The sequence below is a fragment of the Cryptomeria japonica genome, chromosome 7, assembly GCF_030272615.1.
Source record: "Cryptomeria japonica chromosome 7, Sugi_1.0, whole genome shotgun sequence".
NCBI classification, from domain to species: domain Eukaryota; kingdom Viridiplantae; phylum Streptophyta; class Pinopsida; order Cupressales; family Cupressaceae; genus Cryptomeria; species Cryptomeria japonica.
The window spans coordinates 527436449-527457982 of NC_081411.1; the positions used below are offsets into that span (position 1 = coordinate 527436449).

Sequence of the window (21534 nt, forward strand, 5' to 3'; positions counted from 1 at the left end):
CAACAATTCATAATCTTCTTGCAAAAATTTGGGAGAGAGAAGGCTCCCTTTTATAGATTTACAAAATTTGGATGAATGGCCAAGATTTAATCCAGCAAATGGCCCAGATTCATCCATAAAGCATGCCCTCCCCCCCCCTCCCCCGACCTAGTAAAGATGTAACTCACATCTCAACTAACTTTGCAAGTACTAGCCATTAAGTTCCCTCAAAAGGCAAACTGCGTGGAGCTCAAGACAAAAAAAGGTACTTTTGTTGTTGAGGAAATAACTAACTTTGTGCATTGTGTTTTATCTTTTATTTTAGCCTAGAATAGATATTTCCCCCTTTTATGGAAATAAATCTTTTTCACCATTTAAGTAATATTTCTAGATATCCTTGTTTGCTACCCACTTTGCTCGAATATATTCCTAGAAATTCACCATGACAAACCTTATTTCCTGCATGGGAGGCATGGGTGTGTTGTCCATTCGAAAATCGACATCCAAACAATGATGCTCCACCCTTTTTAATTTCTGCTTCCAATCAGCTTTGTTGGCCTCGTACTCATGTATTACCACACTCAACCTACTAGCAATCTCCATGTCGTTCTTGGAATACGGGGTCCCGTCATTCTTCAACTGGCTTTCCCAACGGAGCTTTAGCATGTCAAACTCCATCTTGGGTATTCTATCGTTAATCAAATTCCCTAGAAGCTGTGAGCAACAATCTCCAATGAATGCCAGGGTATCCTCACAAGTCTCCCATCCTCCATCAATGATGCTCAAGATGTGACTCTTCAATCTTAAGGCCCGATACCAATCCTCAATGGTGTTGAATTCATGGTACAATAATCTGTTGTCCCGTGGGGATCTCGGGGAAAGTCCATAATAAGGCACCCATGAGAGGAAGTGGATTTTTAACTGCTCTTTTCATTCCTTCTAGGCCGTTTTTGATGGACTTCATTGTTTGAAGATCTTGGTCCATTTTCTATTCTAGGATAATCATTTCCTGAAGCACTTGACTTCCTTTCTTTGTTATGTTTTCAAACCACTCCTGTGTCGCCTTGGTTATGGTCCTTATCCTTTCATACTCAACTGTTGTTTTCTGTGCCAATGGCGCAGGAGGGACATAAGATTCCTCGACATGCTGCAGTGGTTTGAGCAAGTGATCAATGTATCCTTCAACCTGTTCCACCAGGGCTTTGTACATTTCTTTTTTCTCCATCTCTTTCTTTAATCGCCTCAATATTGTCTCAAAAGAGTCTCGGAATTCCTCAACTTCCCGCTCTTTAGTTGCCCTTCCCATTGCAATTGATAAAATATTGTAATCAACAAGTGTTACTTCTTTGACTGATTTGTTCAATGGCGGAACAACAACATGCACTACCCAGTTATGCAGAGGAGCATCCCTAGTTATTTTCAAGTAGGTTCTTGGCTTCTTCTTTACCTTGACTTGAGGCTATCCTACTTGAGAAAATAGGTCTTCAAAACTCAAGGGTGGCCTCACTACTGCTTTCTTTTCTGTCTAGGTCTGCAATCATTCAGGAGGTGCAGATTGGCTGGAGGTAACCATGATTTCTTTCCCCTGCTCTCCCGAAGGCTCAATTGACCCAATATCTATCTCCTCATGCCCGCTTAGAGACAAAAGTCGGTTCTCATCAACATCTTGCTCTTTTCCTCCGGTCGAGCTTTCCTCGACTTCACTTAGTAGCTACTATTGTATCTTTGTTTCTTGCTGTTCTTCGCCTCTGGTTGTGTCCTCTTCCTTGTCCTCCGATTTGGTAGGATGGATTCCCCTTCCTGAATCTGATTTGCGGGATCCTCTAGATCGATAATTTGTATTTCTTGATGTTGCAGATTGGACCCTTGTAGGTCAGTTGATCAATGAAAGTTGACTCTGTTTGTAGCATAAGAGGGGTGGATTGGCGCTCTACATCAGTTGCATCTCCTCGGGGAGTAGAATCTTCCTGTGAGGTAGTTGCAGTAGATGGCCTCCTTATTTTTAATTTCTTGCAAGCAAGGGCCTTAGGTGATAAACTTTTCTTCCTTCGGGACCTCTTGGATACCTTTGGTTCTTTACTAGCCTTTTTCTTCTTTCTTTTCTTGTGAGACTCCTTTTCACCTTCTTTGTTTTCCTCATCTTCCTACACTCCAACAGGTGCCTCTTCCTCACTATTTGGGGATTGAGACTCAAAGTCTCCCATCAAGTTATAAGTGAATTTCACACCTTCATGGGTTAGCTCCTCAATATGCTGCTGTATCCAAGTGTTAGTGAACCTCCTAGGTCCCTACATTATCGGCTCCAAACTAGTGAGAGGATCCTGAGACCAAAGCCAAAGGGCAATCCTTGACGGAGTTGTAGGCATGGAGCTGCAAGCACTCCCCATCCTCATCTACATAGTTTGGAACTCGGGCATACTCAAAGGTCCTGATTTCGTATAGGCTGTCTGGAGCACTCTCTCCTTTGAATCTCAAAATCATCACTACAACTGGGCTAGTAATCCTCTATATTCATCTTATGCTAGAGAGCCTGTCGTATGCCTTTCGTCCCAGCCTTGTAGGATCGAAGCTTGTCCTGCTAGGACGCTCCTGTAAACCATATGAGGCTAATTCCTTGGCTAACTGTTTTGTCTGAGCAAGAGTTTTTAGATATACATCACTTTCTCTAATTGTCATGGGAAACGATACTCCTATGATCTTCTTCTCCCCGAGGATTCTCCCTGTTGCATTTGCTTGTTTGGCGACCTGTAGGAGTACCAACTTATCAGTGGGGTATTTGGGGAGTCGGTATGGCGAGCCTTCAAATCCTGAGATTCTCAAGTAAGAGAATCTAGGAAACTATATGAACCATGTTCCATATTGCTTTACCAACGCGATTACCTGTTTGGACAGCCTTTGCTGCAATCCTTCTTGCATGATTTTGACCATTCGCATGGTGAAGGCATCGTTCACCCGCTCATACTGGCCTACTGCGTACACTACATTATTTCTCTCCCTTTGGCTTATGTTATGGAAATGAAGCTGGGGGTAGCACTCGTATACTTTCTTCTGATTGTCACCATTTCCAACCTCACCAAGGCAGATCAATCCCAATAGTTTGGAATGTCAAGCCAACATATATACGACATTAGAGGACATAGTGAACATTCCTCTTCTCTAACAGTTGCACCAGCCATTGATGGATATTGTCTCCGATCGTTTGGGCCTAGTCTAACCAGATTTTACCTCCAAAAACCTCCTCATCATAGTAAAACATCCATTCTTCAAACATGTTGGAGTGAGGCAACCCCATGATGCGTCTGAGAAGGGTGACCATATCCCCATATTCTTCATTAAACTCGCTCTTGTAGGTTTTCTTAAGGATTTTGGAGCTATGGGGCCTTTTTTCCCTAAACCAATTATCATTCATTTTGTTCTTGCATTTAATAGGATTCTGGTCATATATGGCATGTGCTTCATCCATCTGTACAATAATAGCATCCTCATGAATAGGAATGCCAAAGACCTTTTCAAGGGCTTCTGGAGTGAAATCTGTGATCACCATCTCATTGACGAACACTACCTTCTCTGCTGGCCTATACGGCGCACTCTACGATCAGCTCACAGTTTTGGATAGCTTGAGGAAAACCAGCAGCCTGTGCTATCCCACTCTCTACCATCCTTTGGGCTCTCTAATTTGGGTCTGGGCCATACATCCTATCTTTGAATTGTTGGATGTCAATGTGCCTGAAATTAGTATCCCCTACTTTCTCTCAACTACTCAGAACCTTGGAATCTCACAACACTCACTGAAATTCATACTTATCTTGTCTAGCTTAAGGGGATTCTCAGTTTTGGACGTTTGAGAGGTGCTTAGTGCTTTAGGTGCCTTGGAAGAATTAACCACCTTAGGAGGCATCCACCCTGTGCAATTACGATGGGATTTTCAAATTAATAAATAGGGGTTAGTTGTGCCCAAGATGATGTTAGTAGATAATCGTCAATAAAATGATGAATTGATCTAGATTAAAATTTCACTACAACATAAGGGCAGATTTGAATGTTAAATTGACTAATAATGGCATTTAATTGCTGTTTACGTTTGATAACTTATGCAGAGTTTTTGAAAACAGAGTCTGATGTGCATTGTGCTATTTAAGACCTATTTTGACAAAATCGAGGAAATTTTTTGGTATTTTCAAGCTTGCTGGGAACAAATCTTATTTCACTTTTGTGTTGCTAATTCCAAAAATTGTTTCGACAAGGTTTTCAAAGTTTTATTTCAAGATTGACAGTGTTTGCCTGAATTAGGGTTGATCTTGGGTTAATTTTCGAATGGAGTTTTAAAATATATAAACTACAAGAGCTTGTTCGGTTAACCCTAGGATCTAAGATTTACTTCCAGTTAAATAGAAAACTTTTAAGTTGGTTTGATAACACAGCAATAAAAACATACTTGGAGATGTTGAAATGTTTTATTGTCTGAAAATGAAGCTTGATGGGGCGATTTTCTAATTGGAATGCATTTTTGCCTGCTTGCGTTTTTTGAAATGCCTTCCTTTGCATGACCTTTGTTTTGTGCATTTTGACAGCGATTTGCAATGCCTTTGAAGTGCTTTGCTGTAGATATCCCCTTTCAACGATTCTTGGAGTGGAGCTTGAGTCCTTCCTTTCAACATGATCTTCACTTTAAAATGCTCCAAGTGCCTTTGGTATTTTATTGGCCTATTATGATTTTGTTTTAAATGCTCAGCAATTAGGTTTTCGGGGTTCTTTATGGGATTATCTTGGTAAAGGAAGGGGCAAGAGTAATCGCCTTTCCCTTTGAAGTGCTGAACTTAGACCCTCTTCACGATTTTACCTCTTTTAAATGATTTAGTTCCCTTGTTAGGTGTTTTGACGGGGATAGCAAGGGCTTGGGCAGACAAAAAAAATGCATCGGCTTTTGTTTTAAAAGGGCCGATCTTTATTTAATCATTTTGATCTTTCAAGTTCTTGCCTTTCGGTACTATTTTCGGCTTTATAAAGAGGTGAAGGCTTGGAAATACAATTTTGCCCTTTTGTTAAAAAAATGATCCTCATTTCTTTTGTTTTGCACTTTAACCTTTCAAAATACCATGCTTTTCTTTCGGTGATTTCGCTTCTGTCCTTGTTTAAAACATTCAAACTTTATTCTTGTTTTTCTTTGATCACTCAAATGCTAAAACACTCTTCGGTATTTTTGCCAGCACTTTCAAAGGCGATAACAAACATTTCGTTCCTTTAAAAAAGAACGCCCAAACTTTTATTACTTTTTGTTTTGATTTTTCTAACACTTGGCATTTTCGGTGTATTTAGTGGCTTTAACAAGGGTGATAGCAAAAAAGATTTTACTCGTTTAAAAGGAGACAACCGAACTTATTTTCTTTTTTTTTTCCTTTACTTTAAGCATTTGCTTGACACTTTTCGGTATTTTGTTCGGGGTAAACAAGGCAAAAAGACTTGCGACTAACTTGCACTTTCTCCTTAAAAAGCCCGAGCTTTGTTTTGCCTTTGCATTTTGACCCTTTAAAACATCGTACTCTTTCGGTATTTTTGATGGGTTTGACTAGGCGAAAAAGAGACTTGCGATTTTAATTTGTTCACCGAACTTCATTTTTCATCACTTGAAACATCCAATACTTCGGTGTTTTTCGGCATTCTTTGAGGCATTGTCAAGGCTAAAATAGAAATGAGTTGCGATTTCACCTTTCTTTCAAAAAAGGATCGAACTTCATTTTGCTTGTTAATGCTTTAAAAACTGGCTCTCTTTTTTGGTATTTTCTACGTCTTTGGCAAGCATAGAAACACATCTTCGTTTTGCTTTAAGATTTTGATCTCTTTGCCTTCTCTCTATCGAGTTTGGAATCACACTTTGGTCGTTGGCTAGCAAACATTCTTAAGGCAACAACTTGGGTATTATCTTAGAGTTCAGAAGGCTTTTTCCCTATGGCAGCACTTAAACTTCCAAGCTTAGGATGATGGGCACACCCTATCTGGCTCTCATCATGCTTCGGGATCAAGCTCTCTCCCTCTCTCTCTCTGTGCCAGACTAAAGGATTACTTAGGACCTTGATGAGGCAAACCTAGGAACGAGGGGGGGGGGTGTCCCTGTCAGAGACGGGGAGTGTGTGCAAGGCACAATAGGTATATGTTTCCTAGGGACTGACCCTACATAGAACAAAGTATATTTATCATTTCAAATGGTCAATAGATGAAACTACTTAAGTTGTTAGGTATTGATCAACATAGATGAGCATGGTGGGAGGCTAAGCATGATGCAATGGTTCCCAGGCTCCTCAATGCACCTGTTCTGTTCTGACGGATCATTTAAGATCTCTGGATGCATATTGTAAAGATTTAAACCTTGTGCTAAAAAATCTGGTGGTTCATCACAATAGGGTACTTGAAGTAGCTAGTGGCTATACTCTTCCGATTCTAGAGGATGAAAGGATCATTCATGCATTGTGCAGTGCAGAGATGCTAAAAGGCATTAAATATCATGGTTTGGATGTGGCACGAGGACCTGAAATTCTGCCTATGAAAACTATAATGTGTTTCACTCTGGTATCCATTCTAATGTGCAGGAAAGATGGAAGTCCCCTCACAATGATCTGGTCTCAAGGTGGGGGTGTCTGAACTGTCTTAAATTTGTGATGGTACTGTGTGTTCTCAGTGTTGTTTTTGTAATAGAATTGTATTATGTTTGTGGTATGGTCTCTTAGACACGGCTATGCCCATCTTTGGGGGTTGTTCATGCTGTTAGCCTTTTCTAGTTTTTTGGTATATGGTTAGTAGTACAGGTTGTAGTTGGTAATATGTTTTAGCTGCTGTATCTCTGGTATGGAGCATTTTGTGTTATAGTTAGTTAAAACTTATATGATGGGATGGGGCCTTTCAATAGAACCCTGATACAATATCTTAAAAAAATGTTAGTAGAGGTGGCAGAAGATATACAATGCACATGTACATATCATATCTCTTTCTGAGAATAGAGTAAGGGTATATCTTTTTCCAAGTGTTTGAACTATTTCAAAGCATGGGCTCTAGTAGGATTAATACAAAAAATGCCAAGCCTTCTAATTTTTCCACTTCACTCCACACCAATCAAGGGTTTTGTCCCAACATCACATCTTAGCTTCATAGTTGCAAACAACCACGAACACTTTTAATTTGGTCTGATTACCATTTTTCAAATTATCTTTGGCCTCCAATGTCATGCCCCCGTCATGAATAGCACAAGAAAATTGTCTTAATCTTAAGACTTCACAATTTTCTTAATTTAAATCGAACCCAGGTGGGTGTATACACAGCAGCGATCTGTTTATGATTAGAAAGGCAGTACCTGTTGTGAATAAAGAAAGCACCCCTTAAGGTGGCAAATGGTTAATATCTCCACACACACGAATGAGCAGAATTCACTCTTTAGACCAGCGATTAATAGTAACCATAAATTAGACAGCGATTGATAGAAGGAATAGCATAATGACAGCGATTCCCTTTTAGGAAGTAGCATTGATTAATAGCAATTGTCGACTAACAATTAAAGGCACTTAAAGCAGTGATTAGTCCGAGTTATGAAGGGATGTTATTAATAAAGGGTGTGACCCTCCTGTTGGGACAGCAACCACCAAGAGTTGTCTCTCTTCAAGAGACACAAAAATATAAAGGTAAAGGACCACGATGGTAGAAAGGGGTAATCAGCATTTGATCAAACAAGAGTTTGCAGACTCAGAATTAATATATTAAACAGCAGTTTATATACTCATCAAATATTGTGGTATGAAGTATAATGTATTGCAATATGATATGGTTGATTTGTTATTTGTCTTCCATTGGATAGGTAGTAGGAATGTATGCAGATAATCTATTGCTTCTAATGTATGCATAATTAATAATGAAGTAGGCATGTATGCACAATTGATTATGATGAAGATTCCATTAAAGCTTATGGCCAATCTGCAGTCCCATTATGGAGGGGAGAATGTACGTACAATGAATGCAAGTAGCATAAGGGTCCATTCGAGTAGAGTAATCCCGAGTGGGGGTGGGAGGCCGAATGGTGGGTGTCATTCCGTGCTCCTAGGCTTGATGGATAGGCTCAAGCTGCCTTGTATTATCTCCCATGGTGCTTTATAATGTGGAAGGGTTGTTGGGAAAAGCCTTAAAGGAATCCACATGAACACTATATAAACTACAATGATGATTTAGATAAGGTTCCTAACTCTAGTAGAAAAGATCAGTTTTATATCTAATAAAATTGAGGGGTCTCTATCAGGAAGTAATTGGTAAATGATATCTCTATTTCATTTCTTTTTTTACTTGGGATTAAGATCTAGGGCAAAAACTAGGGCATTTACAAAAGGGGACATTACATCCACCACATGGACGCAATAAAAATATGTGGCAATTTCTTACACAATGGAATGTCATCCCAATCATCCATTCCTATAGGTATCTAGCATTTGGGATCCCATTTTTTTAAGGGACTATACATCCATTATCACACAACATAGGGAAATATACAAGACTTTTAGAATGACAACAAAATAAAGGTATAAGCAACATAGTTTCAAATTTAAGCTATTTATTTGTAAGCACAATAGTTGTACAATAATCTCTCTGTTAAATCTTCCTGTTCCCTTATCTGCTTGTTCTGATTTTTGGTTGCTCCATGTTCATTTATGCAATTTGTGGCACTAGTTAGAATTAAATTTGTATGCACATTTAACATTATGCTTCTAAAAATTGCAGGTCTGCTTTTTTGATAAGGTGAAATTTCTGTTCTTGGTTTGATGATGGCAATGCAAATATTTCCCACACCTAAGCCTTTACCACTATGCTCGTTCATTAGTAACTGTGAAAATTCATCTAATGTAAGTATCTCTGCTTCATTTCTCATGCTTAGTACATGGACACAATATGTATACTAAAAATCATTAAGATATACAACTAGAAAATGTTACAAATTTAAATTATATTGTGTTTTGACAAAGAAAAATCTCCTGACTTTTGAACTTTCAATGTTTTCAAGACCAAACAATATAAAACCAATATGGCTATATAATAACAAAAAGTGGAAATTGAAACATTCTTCAATGTATATGTTTGATATAGGTTTGGGTGTTGAATGACTGCAAGAAATGAATATGTTCTCCACAGACTTATTTTTTAGTTTAGAGGATGGGGGACGTGGTTTCAGGGATGGCAAAAGACTTCCCAAATTCGGGGAATGGCAGAGGGACAGCTAGTAAGTCAACTTGGAACTAAAAAATAAAGCAGCTGAAATTTAAAACAGTAAATATAATGTGCTGAATTTGCAATGACAATCCTTCCCTTTTAACGTTTTTTGGGGTTTTAGCATTATTTTCCTTAAATGTTACCTTATTAAAATTTATATGCACCAAATAGAGAAGGCTGAAAGGGAACGTTTCCTTCAAACCCTTGATTCCTTAGGATGTCAAGGACATCATCCAGGTGCTTGGGGACATATCCCCGTGGAATGTTCTCTTTGGCAACAAATGGGCTCTTACAAATGCATAGGAATGGCAAACCAATCACTTCAGAACCTTCACCAATTAGTTTGCAACTTTATTTGTGCAATGGGAAGCAACAATGCAATTTCAGCAAGGATGAATTATATTTTTGTTTTGGTTTCACAATAAAGGAAATCACTTTGGTTTTGTCTTCAAAATGTTTTTGAATCCACGTTTTAGACTTAGGGGGTGCATTTTTAGGCATGTAGTCAAAGTCAATAGCCAAATTAGAAATTTAAAAAAAAAAAGAACACCAGAAAATTGACAGGTTTGTTGTGATAGGACTGGTTGGGCATGAAATTCATCCTAGTTTTGCTCAAGCTCTGTGACAAACCTATAGGGCACGAACAAAATCTTGGATGGCCCCCTTATGTATTGACTTGGACCCATATATCAAGCTGGCTTGGACTTAGACGGGCAGGTCTAGGGGAGCAAATTGGTAACTGATATTTAAAATCTTAAATTCATTCAGAGGCATTCAAAAGAAAGATCCTATTTAGGAGGCGTGGTTAAAAGAATAGCGTGACAAAGATTTATGCAAACTTCTTGCCTTTCGTGAATATTACAAAAAATCAAACATTTACAAATCCTACGTTACCTTTGAAGAATTCTTGAGATATTCCATGAGAACAGAAATGGAGTAAAGATGAGAGGGTTTGAGAAAAAAATAGAACCAAGGCCTTAGGAAGTTGACAAGACTATTTCATTTCTAGAAGCTTTAGTGTTCCATTCTAAGACACTTCCTTCTAGCCAACAAAACAAGAGCTCTTCTAGTGCAAGAAGGAAAGATGATAGCATAAATGAACTTAGAACAACAAAATGTTACTTGCATGCACGTAAAATTGGGGGCCAGCCTATAGATGCCAAGGCAAAGTATAGTTTTACTATGTGGAGGTGATATTAGACAAAGAGCCACAAAGGAAGATGGGAACCTAAAATTGTGATGGATACACTTGATTCAAAATTAGTAGAGAAGGTTAAGGAAGAAATTGTGGTGGTGGAGCATGAGAAAGAAGAAAAATCAAAGTTACAAAAAATTGAGAAGTAGACCTTAGAAGAATCCACCGTATAGGTGAAGTATGGAACTTAATGTAGAAAAAGATATGCTATTGACTTTTATGATTTCAAACCAACAAAATATTTATCTCATTGAAGTCAATGAGAGGAGAGAATCACTTATTGTATGCATAAGTGAAAATGCCACTTTTGTTTAGAAAGCACCTATCGACTTTCAAATGATTGAGTTGAATAAGAGTGAATTTCAGGATGTAAGTGAAAATGAAATTAAAGAGAATCATTTGGTAAAATCCAAATTCCAGAGTCATTAAAATGGTGGAGTTGATGCAAATATTTTTGAGGCATCAACACATGAAGATAAGCACTCAAACCATTCCTAGAATTTCAGAACAGAAAATGAAAGGGATGTTTCAAAGCAAGAATCATATGAGATTGATTTTCAGAAAAAAACTTGTTGAGAGGCATGCACTTGAGGAGAATGTTGATTTTTAGCTTGCAAATTTTTTTAGATTAGCAACTAATCATAATGAATTTGACTATCTTCGTTGTCATAGCTCAAGGCATGTAGGTAATTGTACTCATCAAGTCCAAGAATTTAAAAAACTTGGGACTCGACAAGTTTATCGAACATTTGAAAATATACAATTTTTCAAAAATATTCTCAAAAAAACACATTAATTGCATTTGTAGAGCATATTATTGATTTCCATTATATATGAATCAAAGTTTGAGTTCAATGCATATTATAGATCACAAAACAAGTACAACCTCTAACTACATATTAAGTTCAAGTTTTGGTATCAATGAAAATTATATATCATAAATTTTGTCTACGACTAAAGCTCAAAAACGTTTGTTGCCGTTGTATGGGTGTTGTTGATGTAGATGGTACAACTGCAATATTCTCTATAGGTGCCTCAATAGGCGCCTCATCCATAGTGATAGGATCAACTTGTGCATTTGAGGAAATTGCCTTTGCTGACTGAACAACCGTGCCTTCTGCCTCCTCATATGCTGCCACTTTTGCTTCCTATTCAGCTGCCCCCCTCCCTAAATTGACTATGTCATCGTTAGTTAACTATGGATCCACATCAACATCATTAAGCTTAGAAATCCAATCTGAATATGGATCAATGTCATGAAGGTCAAGTGCTCCAAGTGAACCCTACCCTTGTACCTTTTTCTCATGCAACCAAAGGTTGTAACTTGTACCACACATAGACAAGGTCATTCAAGTGTTTTTGAGTTGACCTATTGCACTTCTTTGAGTGAATTGCCTCAAAAACACTCCAGTTGCACTCACAACTAGAAGCACTACAAGGCTGAGATAAATGTGGATGGCAAGATTTTGAAGATTAGGTGTGGTGGCACCATAATCTTCCCACCATAGATCTGCAAGATAACAATTATCATTTATAAATTGTTAAGGATTTTAATAAACTTGAAAAGTGAAATAAATGCTAAAATAAAATTAAGCATATTTTTTTTTACTTGGCAGTAGGGTATCTCTCCTATGAGTGCAATCATTTGAAGAAAACAATGCTTCTTTTGCCCTCTTATAACTTGTCATAACCCCTCTTTGGACATTGGATTATTGTGATTAAATAAATACGATAATTAAAACATTTATTAATTAACATTTAATAATATGGGAAAATCGTCTCATTTATGAGACTTCACAATTTTCCTCTAAGTGAGAGGGTTGTCATAACCCCACATCCTGGTGATGTAATCAATAATAGATTTTGTGATTCTTCATAATAATAATAAATTATCATTTATTATGTAATTAATAATATTAATAGTAATATTAATCATTCATTAATATAAAAATAATATTAATATTATAATAAGACTGTCATATCCTCTCCTTGATCGTAATATATATCCTAAATGAAGTAATTATTAATATTAATTAATATAATAATTACCTACAAATGATTATTGGAAATTTATTTATTAGATATTATTATTTAATTAATATTTATTTCTAATAATATTCTTGAGATATTCAAATAAAAATAAATTAATATTATATTGTAAACATTAAATTATGTTAATATGAAAGACATGTTTGAGAGCAGTGATTATACTAATAAAGGATTAATATATTACACAACGATAAAGAAGTGGTTAATACATTTTACAAGGATTATGTTTGAACAATAATTATAGTTGGAGTTACTGTATTAAAGGAGCATTAAGATGGGCCCTTAACAAATCAACAAACTATTATTCCAAGCTGGGCGATTATTTTATATTGTTCTAAAGATGGTTACATAAAGGTGTTTTTATCATTCAAATGGTTGGCTAAATATGAGGGGAGATAACAAGTAATAAATAAGATAATATGTGACATGAATGGAGGGACATGATTTCTGTCCAGGCGGCAATATTTAGAGCCTTAGGAATAGTATCTAAACCATATTAGTGAAGAGCCGTGTTTTAAGATAAACAAGGTCAGTGATCATATACATAACTAAAGACAGCAGATGTTACTTAGAATAATTTATATATTTAACGGAGGATTGATTTATAAAGGTGCATCGATTAAATATGGATCAAACATTAAACTAAATAGAAAATAAGAATCAAATAAAATAATATGTTTAGGGATTAGTATTACTGCCACGTTAATTATTTCTATTTTGGAAAGAGACCGTTCACCAAGGGATATGGTGAAAAGATGTGAAACTCATAACCGATGACCATTTCATGAACCGATGCCTCCAAACCAAAGAACACGATTCACGACGAATATGCAACAGCTATTCCTAATGAATAGGTATATTGAGGAATATTTGTTTGTTGAATAAAGATTAGTAATTGAAAAGGTATATCCCTCTTAAAAGAGATATCTATTCTAAAAGCTACGTCTCTTTGAGACAAGAAATACATAATGGGATTTGATTATTTGGACGGAGGGGAAGGAGGGGTAGAAAGGTAAGGGTTATTTTTTTCTGAGTTTGGAGCAGACTTTGGGGAATAAGACAAGGGAGGACAGCAAGGATAAAGTGCTGACAGAATCAGAAATGTGGGATGCACTTAATTGTTATGTTTAATATACGAAGCATGATAATGTTCTTATGCAGAATTTAATAATAATATAATAATAGAAAATAATATAATATAATTACTATAATATTTTATAAGAACTACTCTTCAGTGAAATATAAAGTATAGTACTATACATATATATAGAAATAGTGATTTGAAAGAACAAGTAAAACTGAGGTTATAAATCAGATTGAATTATCAATTCAATATCAGAAAGAAGATTATGTTGTCACTGACCGGATTCATGTTAAGATAGTTTTGTCCCCTAATCATTTTAGTTTAAGTCATAAGTAGGGACATTACATAACTCTATATCTCATCAAGTATGAGGTCTCTATTGACTATTTCTGTGTCAACTTAGCTGCAGATTAGGCCTGAGAAATCTTTTCGCATAACCTATGTGTTATGCGCACCGTGTTAGTTGCATCATGTTATGCGCATCTGTGTCTAACATGCCATGTTAGTCATCACAGTGGAGCAGCGTCGGGAAGGAGTCTTTCCATATTTTCGGGCACCAAAATTCTATTTTTGAGTTGGTCGGCTTGGGCGGTCAACTCACTTAAGTTTCAACTGATTGGAGGGTCTTCAGTCGTTCGTGGGTCGGTTTCCCCCTCGTTACTCGTTACTGACTGTGAGGGTTTTCTTCTAAGGTATAAGCCTCGTTACCCTGCAAAGGTTTTAAGGACACACAAAGAATTGATGCGGGCTAGTAGGATGATGGATCCGGTCTTGCCCCACACGGAAAAGTAAAGATGCAAAAGGATGCTGCAGGGTAACAAAAAACGAAGAGAGATGGCATTCCCCGCCACCCCGCATGCATTTTCAATATGTTGAAGGGGCTTGTTGACGTGGCTAAAATCGTATCGCTACAACTCTATCCGGCCAACGCAGAATAGAATGTTCTCCTTGAGTATCCTATCCTCTCTTGTGTGAGGAATCCCTAATGTTGTTTTAGTTGATCAAAGGGGACAACCTCAAGGTTCCAAATGTCAGGTCATGACTGCGGGATAGCTCAGTGGTTTAATGTGTTTTGCTGGGAGCACAAGGGGCCTTACATTTACAACAAGTTGGTTTGCATCTGATTCTCGAACTGGGAAATAAGAGCAAAGGAGAAGGGTTTAGGAAAACTAAAATTAACAAGACTGGTGTAGCGGGTAGACAAATTGTAAGAACCCACACCTGGTGGACTCTAACCAACCACAATTTTCTGCCTTTGTTTGATTTTTCAATGTTTTCAGTGTTTGGGTTTTGCTTGAGTTTTCAATGATGTTTCACCAAGGAATAAAGAAAGTGCAAATAACATATGCTGCAAACTAGAGTATGGAAATGAGAGCTACAGCCATAAGCATTTTATCGAACATTTGCCATGCAATTCCTATTATGAAATGTTGACTTTCAGCTAGGGACATTAAGACAAACAGTTATCTTGCAAACTGAAATAAATACTACAAATATATCATATGCAACTCCTTTTTATTGATGTCCCAATTACCACAGATATGAAAGGGCCAAGACTCTTGGCTGACAGCTGAATATGATATGAAACAAAATACCCAGGTCTAAGTACAATGGCAGCATACAACCAACTTCGAATGTCTATTAAATACTGAAATTAAATGCAAGAGAACCTGATCCAATGAAGCCCCTACGTTGTGGGTAATGTAGCAACTCAAATACCATGTAAATTGTGAAGCAACATGTGTGGCTGCTGCTGCTATAGTACGGCCTCCAACAATTATAAATTCTGCCCAAATTTCAATGTCATGACAGCAGCAACTAATCTGGAAATGAGCAGCAATTAAAACCCTTGAAGAACCCTTGAGTAGACTCAACTAAGATGCAATATACTGTAGCGATTTTACTATTCACGAGTTACTGTAGCGCAGCACTGTTCACGTGCACTGTTCATGCGCACTGTAGCAGCAAGAACAAACTTGCAATCTGCTCTTAAAACCTTGAATAATTTGTTGATAATCTCTCCCAACAAGAATGATATAACTCCATGTGCCAAAGAAGGATGATTCACAACCAACTATAAATGTTCTTCAACAATAAACTTCAAACCCTTGTAGAAAACTTCACCAATTTGCACAAATGAAAGAACTGAAGTATTCTTTCCCACAACTGCAATAATTCAGGTGTTATTTCACACCTTCAAAATTGCTATCAATAGGAAGTGTCCGTTTCCTATGATCAAAGAAGAAAATTGCGAAAGCCCTAGGCTCCACAATAAAAATCAATCAAATTACTATTCATCAGCTGGATGCTGAGAATGAACTCTTGCCTTTCCTTTTATTCTTTCCTTAAGAGAGCTCAAACACCTTCCTGGCCAATGTGGGATAAAAGATTTATTCCCACATTAAATTATTCACTTAACGCACTTTATTATATTAAAGTGACTTTATTATATTAAAGTGACTTTATTATTATAAAGTTACTTTAGAACTTTATAATAATATTAAAATATTAAATAAATCACTTAAGTCACTTAAACTTTAATATCTCTTGATGTACTTGTCTGATTGCTAAACCGTCTGAGCCAGGAGTCGACTCTCCCTGTTCTCCATGTGATTGGATGCCTGTCTAAAAATAGAAACCCTGAATAGTGACTTACTATAAATAGTAAGTATGTGGAACTGAGTCTAGAAATAGCTATAAAGGCCCAATCAAGGTTGACACTGCCAATAAGCTCTGCTCAGGTGTCTTTCTATTAATAGGAACCCTGACTCTCCCAAAATAGTAACTTACTATAAATAGTAAGTGTGCCAATCTGAGTCAAAAAACCTGTGCAAAGGCCAAAACCTGAATCCAGCTGAAGAGTAATGTCTCTAATCACCAAGTAACTGCCACACGAGGCCCTCTATCAATAATTGTTAGCCTACGAGGGTCAAATGATAGGCTAATTCTTACAAACTCTGATGCTTGCAAAATGGGGACATTACACAAATTCGACATAACCAATCCCTGCTTGGCCAGAATAACTCACGACCGCACAAGAACGGTGCAATCTTCAAGGGAGACTTAGAAGATTTTCAGACTGCAGGTGCATACCTAAGCATCCAATTCTGGCGCAGCTCAGACGGACACCTGCAATTGATCTAAGTACGATTTTAAAGGCTCAGACTAACCATACAAAGGGATACACAATCAACATATCCCCAATGGTATGAACCCGAATCCATCAAATTCCTGCACACCAGAAAGGATCTATCTAAACTTGCTGAAGGAAACCATGCAAACAGAATAAAACCAAGATGATAAACACCAAATCAATGTCCACATATTGATTTCAGCTGCTATTAAAACAATTTTTGCAGCAGTTCTACTTTATTCCTAACTAAATTCTAACCTTCTACAAAAACTCTAACTTGTTTTAACTGTCTAACTCTAAAAACTCTAACCCTTTACAAGAGAAAGGCTCCTGCCTTTTATAGATTTTAGAATTTGAATCGATGGCCAGGATTGACTGCATCCAAGGGCCTTGATCTGCCTTCTAGAAGCCTAGCAGCTTTAACCCATGCCCATTCAATCTTTAGTTATACTCCCAACCACATTTCCAACTACCTACAACTATCTGACATCAATTTGGGTCAATCCGGTAGTTGGACATAACTGTCTTGTGTTCCTTTGTTTTAAAATATCTTGAACGGGACCCACAGGCAGTTCTTTTACAATAAAACAATTTAGTTTTTAAACTGATTTTCTGGAATTTCTTCCAGTTGTGCATTTCTGAGAATGCATGCACTCGTTGCATTTTGAATTTTCTTTGTCTTTAATCTCGTTGGGTGGATTTCAACTTGTCGTCTGGTGGTGGCACGTTTCTCCATACTTTATTGTTTCGATTTTGCGCTCCGCAATGCGTTCTTCATTAGTAGCGCCTGACTTTGTCGTTTTGATCCTGTGCTCCTCGTTCCCAGCCTTAATCGCGATCAGGTCTTTAGCCTTAATCGCGATCAGGTCTTCAATCTGCGTTTAGGTTTTCGCTTTAGCTCTTCTCGACGTTGTCCTGCAAACAATGAATTCCACTTTGGATTAATCATTTTGAAAAATTAAATAAATTAATTTAACAAAAAAATCAAATTTTAAGCGATGTCGGGCTTTACTTGGCGAAGACGAAAGATGTTTGCATTTAAAATCTCCCGCTGTGAAATTAGGGTTTTAAGTTCAATAGCTCAATATAATAGTTCGGTCAATTTAGTGAATAAGTGTGAAGTTTGTTTTCTTTTTATGAATCAAAACGCTGTCTAACTTCACACTTTCAACTTCCTTGGGCGATATTTTGCTAAGTCACCTCGCTTTATAACTTCAGACATTTTAATCTAAATGCGCGACCTTGTACAATGCCTGGTCTCTCTTCATTTTTGGGTCATTTAGCTGCTTTGAGCGATTTAGATTAAAATGTTCTCTTTTAAAGATTTTTGGGCTAAATGATCGAGATGTTAGAACTTCATGAATACTTTATAAAACGCCCTTTAAGTCAAAATTCGGGTCATTTGGCCCTTTTGCAAGATTTAGACTTAAATGCAAAATGTCTCTAGACTTTCGGGTCGCTTTAGCAAAATGTGAGATGATTTAAAAAACACTCCCTTTAAATAACTTCGGTCTATTTGGAAGATTTGCCTGACTTTGATTTCTTGCAAAATTAATAAAAGTGTTGAATTTTCCTTTGATTCGATTTTCACCTAATAAAGGAGCAATTCGGGCTTTGGTAGAAAAATGTGACCTTTATTTAAACCCCCCCCCCCCCCCTCTTTAACTTGCAAACTCGGCCAATGGGGTGAATAAGGGCGATAGGGCATAAAGTAATTCTCATTTAAACGTCCCCTTCCTGTTTGGAAAATTTGGGCTTTGAGAGAGAAATGTGCGATTTTTCACTTAAAATCGACCCTTGCAAAAAGTGAACTTTATTTGGTTCGGCCTTTTGGCAAAATATATGCGATTTTCATTTATCGGGTATTTCCCGACTTTGACAGGCGATGAAAACACATCATTTACTCCTGGCATTTGAAGGCGTTTTGAAAGACCAACAACGTTTGAATTTTAAGGAAAATGCCCGAACTTTCCCTTCTGTGGTGTTGACTTGGGGTTTATTTTGGCTTTCTTGATCAAAATGGGCGAATTGGAAGTCTTTTGTATCTTTTCGGCTTATGAGCTGATTTGGCGAACTTTAACCTTTTTATCATCTTCGGCTTATGAAGAGAAATTGCGCGATTTTGAAGTTGTTGACCTTTTCTCATTTTCGGCCTTTGGGGAATTTTGGCTTATTGAATCATTGTGCGAAACTAGGCGTTTTTACAAACTTCTGTAATTTCTATGAAATCGCACGATTTTGATCTAACTCCACGAATTCACATTCGCACTTTGCTGATGATTTTCGGGTATTTGGATGATTTTGAAAGATGATTCCCTTTTGGTTTTAAACGCTTATCCCTCAAATTTTGGCCATTCTGCAAGACGTGCGATTTTTGTGTTTGGCTATGCAGACGAAATTCAGGGTTTTTGCACAAATGCGCGATTTTGAACCGTTCGACCTCCCTGCGTGACCTAGGTTTCGACTCGGGATTAATGGATCCGAGTTGCAGGATCATTCATTCCCTCTCTTCCTCTATCAGGCAGATTTAGACCAAAAATGGGGGTCCCTTGTGAAGCAAATGGGGCGTGTGTGCATAACGCACAATAGGGCCCTGCGGGGTAAGCAAACAATAGGTGGTTTCCTCCCCCGCCATCCTGCGCCAAAGGGAATGACAAAGAAGGATGGGCGCGGGATAAGAAAGCAAAGTGAACAAAGGCTTCCCTGCCATCTCGCAAGGGATTTTGAGGAAACAGTTAGGCCCTGCGACAAGGAAATGTAGAGAGAGCAGTGTTCCCCACCATCCGGCAAGCAATTTCAAAGGTTCAACAAGATTTTGCGGGATAAGTAAAACAAGGAAGCACAGGCTTCTCTGCCATCGTGTGCAGTAATACGAAGAATCAAAGAGGACCTTGCGGGGTAACAAAGGTGAAACAAATGTGGTTGCTCGCTACCCCGCACCAAAGAAAAAGCATAGCAAGATGGCATGCATAGTAACAAGGTAGAAGATGTGGACCTGGCCCGCCACGTCAGATTCCTGTGATTGTCAGATTTTCATAAAGGCCGATCGGACAACCATGCTTTAAAGCTCGATTGAGCCCTTTGGAGTGCTATGTGGAGAGATCACGCGTGTCCATCTTCGTGCAAATTTCTTTGATCGACGACCAATTTTCAAACTTGCAGGGGTCATTGGCACTTAAACCTCCGTGCAGGGTAGTGTTGATGTGTTTTTTATGCACATGTGAACACAGAATAAAATACCAAAGTATCTTATCCTCTCTTGAACAAAGTTTCCCCGAATGCTGAAGATTTCGCCTAAGGATCAATCGAGGCAACTCCAAGGTTCTGATATGTAGGTTCTCTACGTGTGGATAAGCTCTTGCGGTATGATGTGATTTGCTGGAATCACAAGGGGACTTACATTTGATGACCTGGGCATCTGATTTGCTGGAATCGCAAGTCCTATCTACTAACTGGGAGATGAAATAACAAAAGATACAGGTTTTGGAGAATCTAATCTAAGACCTAGAATGCAAGAAGATGGATGAATGACTAGGTGAAGTCCTACTGGGCTGGGTCTCACCATCAGATTGAACAATCTGACACCAACTCAGTGTGATTTTCTAAGGGATACATCAAATGGATTCAAATCATACACCATCAGACAATGATCACCATTCAAGATAATGCATGAACAATGGACGTGTAACAACTCGAGATTAAGCTCGTTCTATGCCAGTTGACCACACAAGGCGCACTTAGAGTCAGCAAGAGGCTAGTGGTTTGGACTAGGCGGATTCCATGTGAGTACATTCATTAACTTCCTTCATTCAATCTAATTATTTACGATCTAAAATGAAGATTCAACAAGAGACCATGCGTATTGCAAAAAAAACAACACCCTTCACCATAACTTCAATAAAAAATGGAGTTCATTTACAATCAAGGCAACAATTTCTTGCCTTCTCTTCCTAATCTACTCTATTGCTATTCTATTTGCTATTCTATTTTACTGACTATTCATTAACTCTTATTAGCTAACTCTTTTCTATTAAACCTTACAAATGAAGAGCTAGAGCTTTATATAGGGAGCTCTTTACAATTCAATGGCTCTGATTGATTTAGAATGAATGGCTAGGATTACAAGAAGGAAACCCTAATTAGGGTTTGTTATAACAAACTCCCCTAGCTAATGAGAAAATTACATTCAATGTGTGGACCAATAGGAAACAGGGGAAGGTGCCTCGAAGTTTGTGCCATCACCGGTGAGTCAGGTACATTGAATCTGGACATGTTGAGGTGGACCAATTTGACTGGAGGAACAGTGACTAGGATGCCACCTTGTCTTGCGTTTGTGCTTGGTCAAGGAACGTTGAGCAATATCTCTTGATACTCAATGTGATGATGATGAGAAGAGGACTTTGATTAACTCTTCTGAAACTATCTGCCTCTTCGATCATGTTCAACATACCCTTGCGATGACCTTGGTGATCTTCCTTCGTCCTTGATGTGCTTGAGGAACGATGTACCTTTCCTTGGCTTCCTTGTGTTTGCCTATGAGATCCTCTTGAAGAGGTCTTCCTTTGATCTTGATATTGAAATATTCTTCTTGAGATCCTCGTTCCGATCTCCTTCCAACCTGGTCCTTCTGATCTCTGTCATCATGTGGTTCCTTTGTGTGGTGAAGTGAAGGTTTTGGAGATAGCTTGCAACTCCTCGAACACCTGCAGTCTTCCAATGCTTCATAACACCTTGAGTCCTCCTTTATGCATTTGGAATGTCCTTGATGATGATGGGACTGGAATAGGTCGTCCTTGTCCTGGCTTGATCTTCTTCCATTTGCAAAAACAAACCAAAAGATGATTAAGTACATATGAT

The 21534-nt window shown here is 37.9% G+C and overlaps 1 protein-coding gene across 4 annotated transcripts in view; it reads left to right on the top strand.

Moving 5' to 3' along the window:
- Positions 1-21534, top strand: part of LOC131072400 (plastidial pyruvate kinase 4, chloroplastic) — a 115226-nt gene that overhangs the window by 51707 nt on the left and 41985 nt on the right. For 2 of the 4 annotated variants that reach the window (XM_058008533.2, XM_059209377.1), the window contains exon 2: positions 8731-8852. In XM_058008533.2, coding sequence (XP_057864516.1) covers positions 8772-8852 — 81 coding nt within the window. In that variant the 5' untranslated portion in view covers positions 8731-8771. Of the gene's footprint in view, positions 1-8729; positions 8853-9093; positions 9227-21534 lie in introns of those variants that run through there. The other 2 variants (XM_058008534.2, XM_058008535.2) reach the window with 2 other exon arrangements.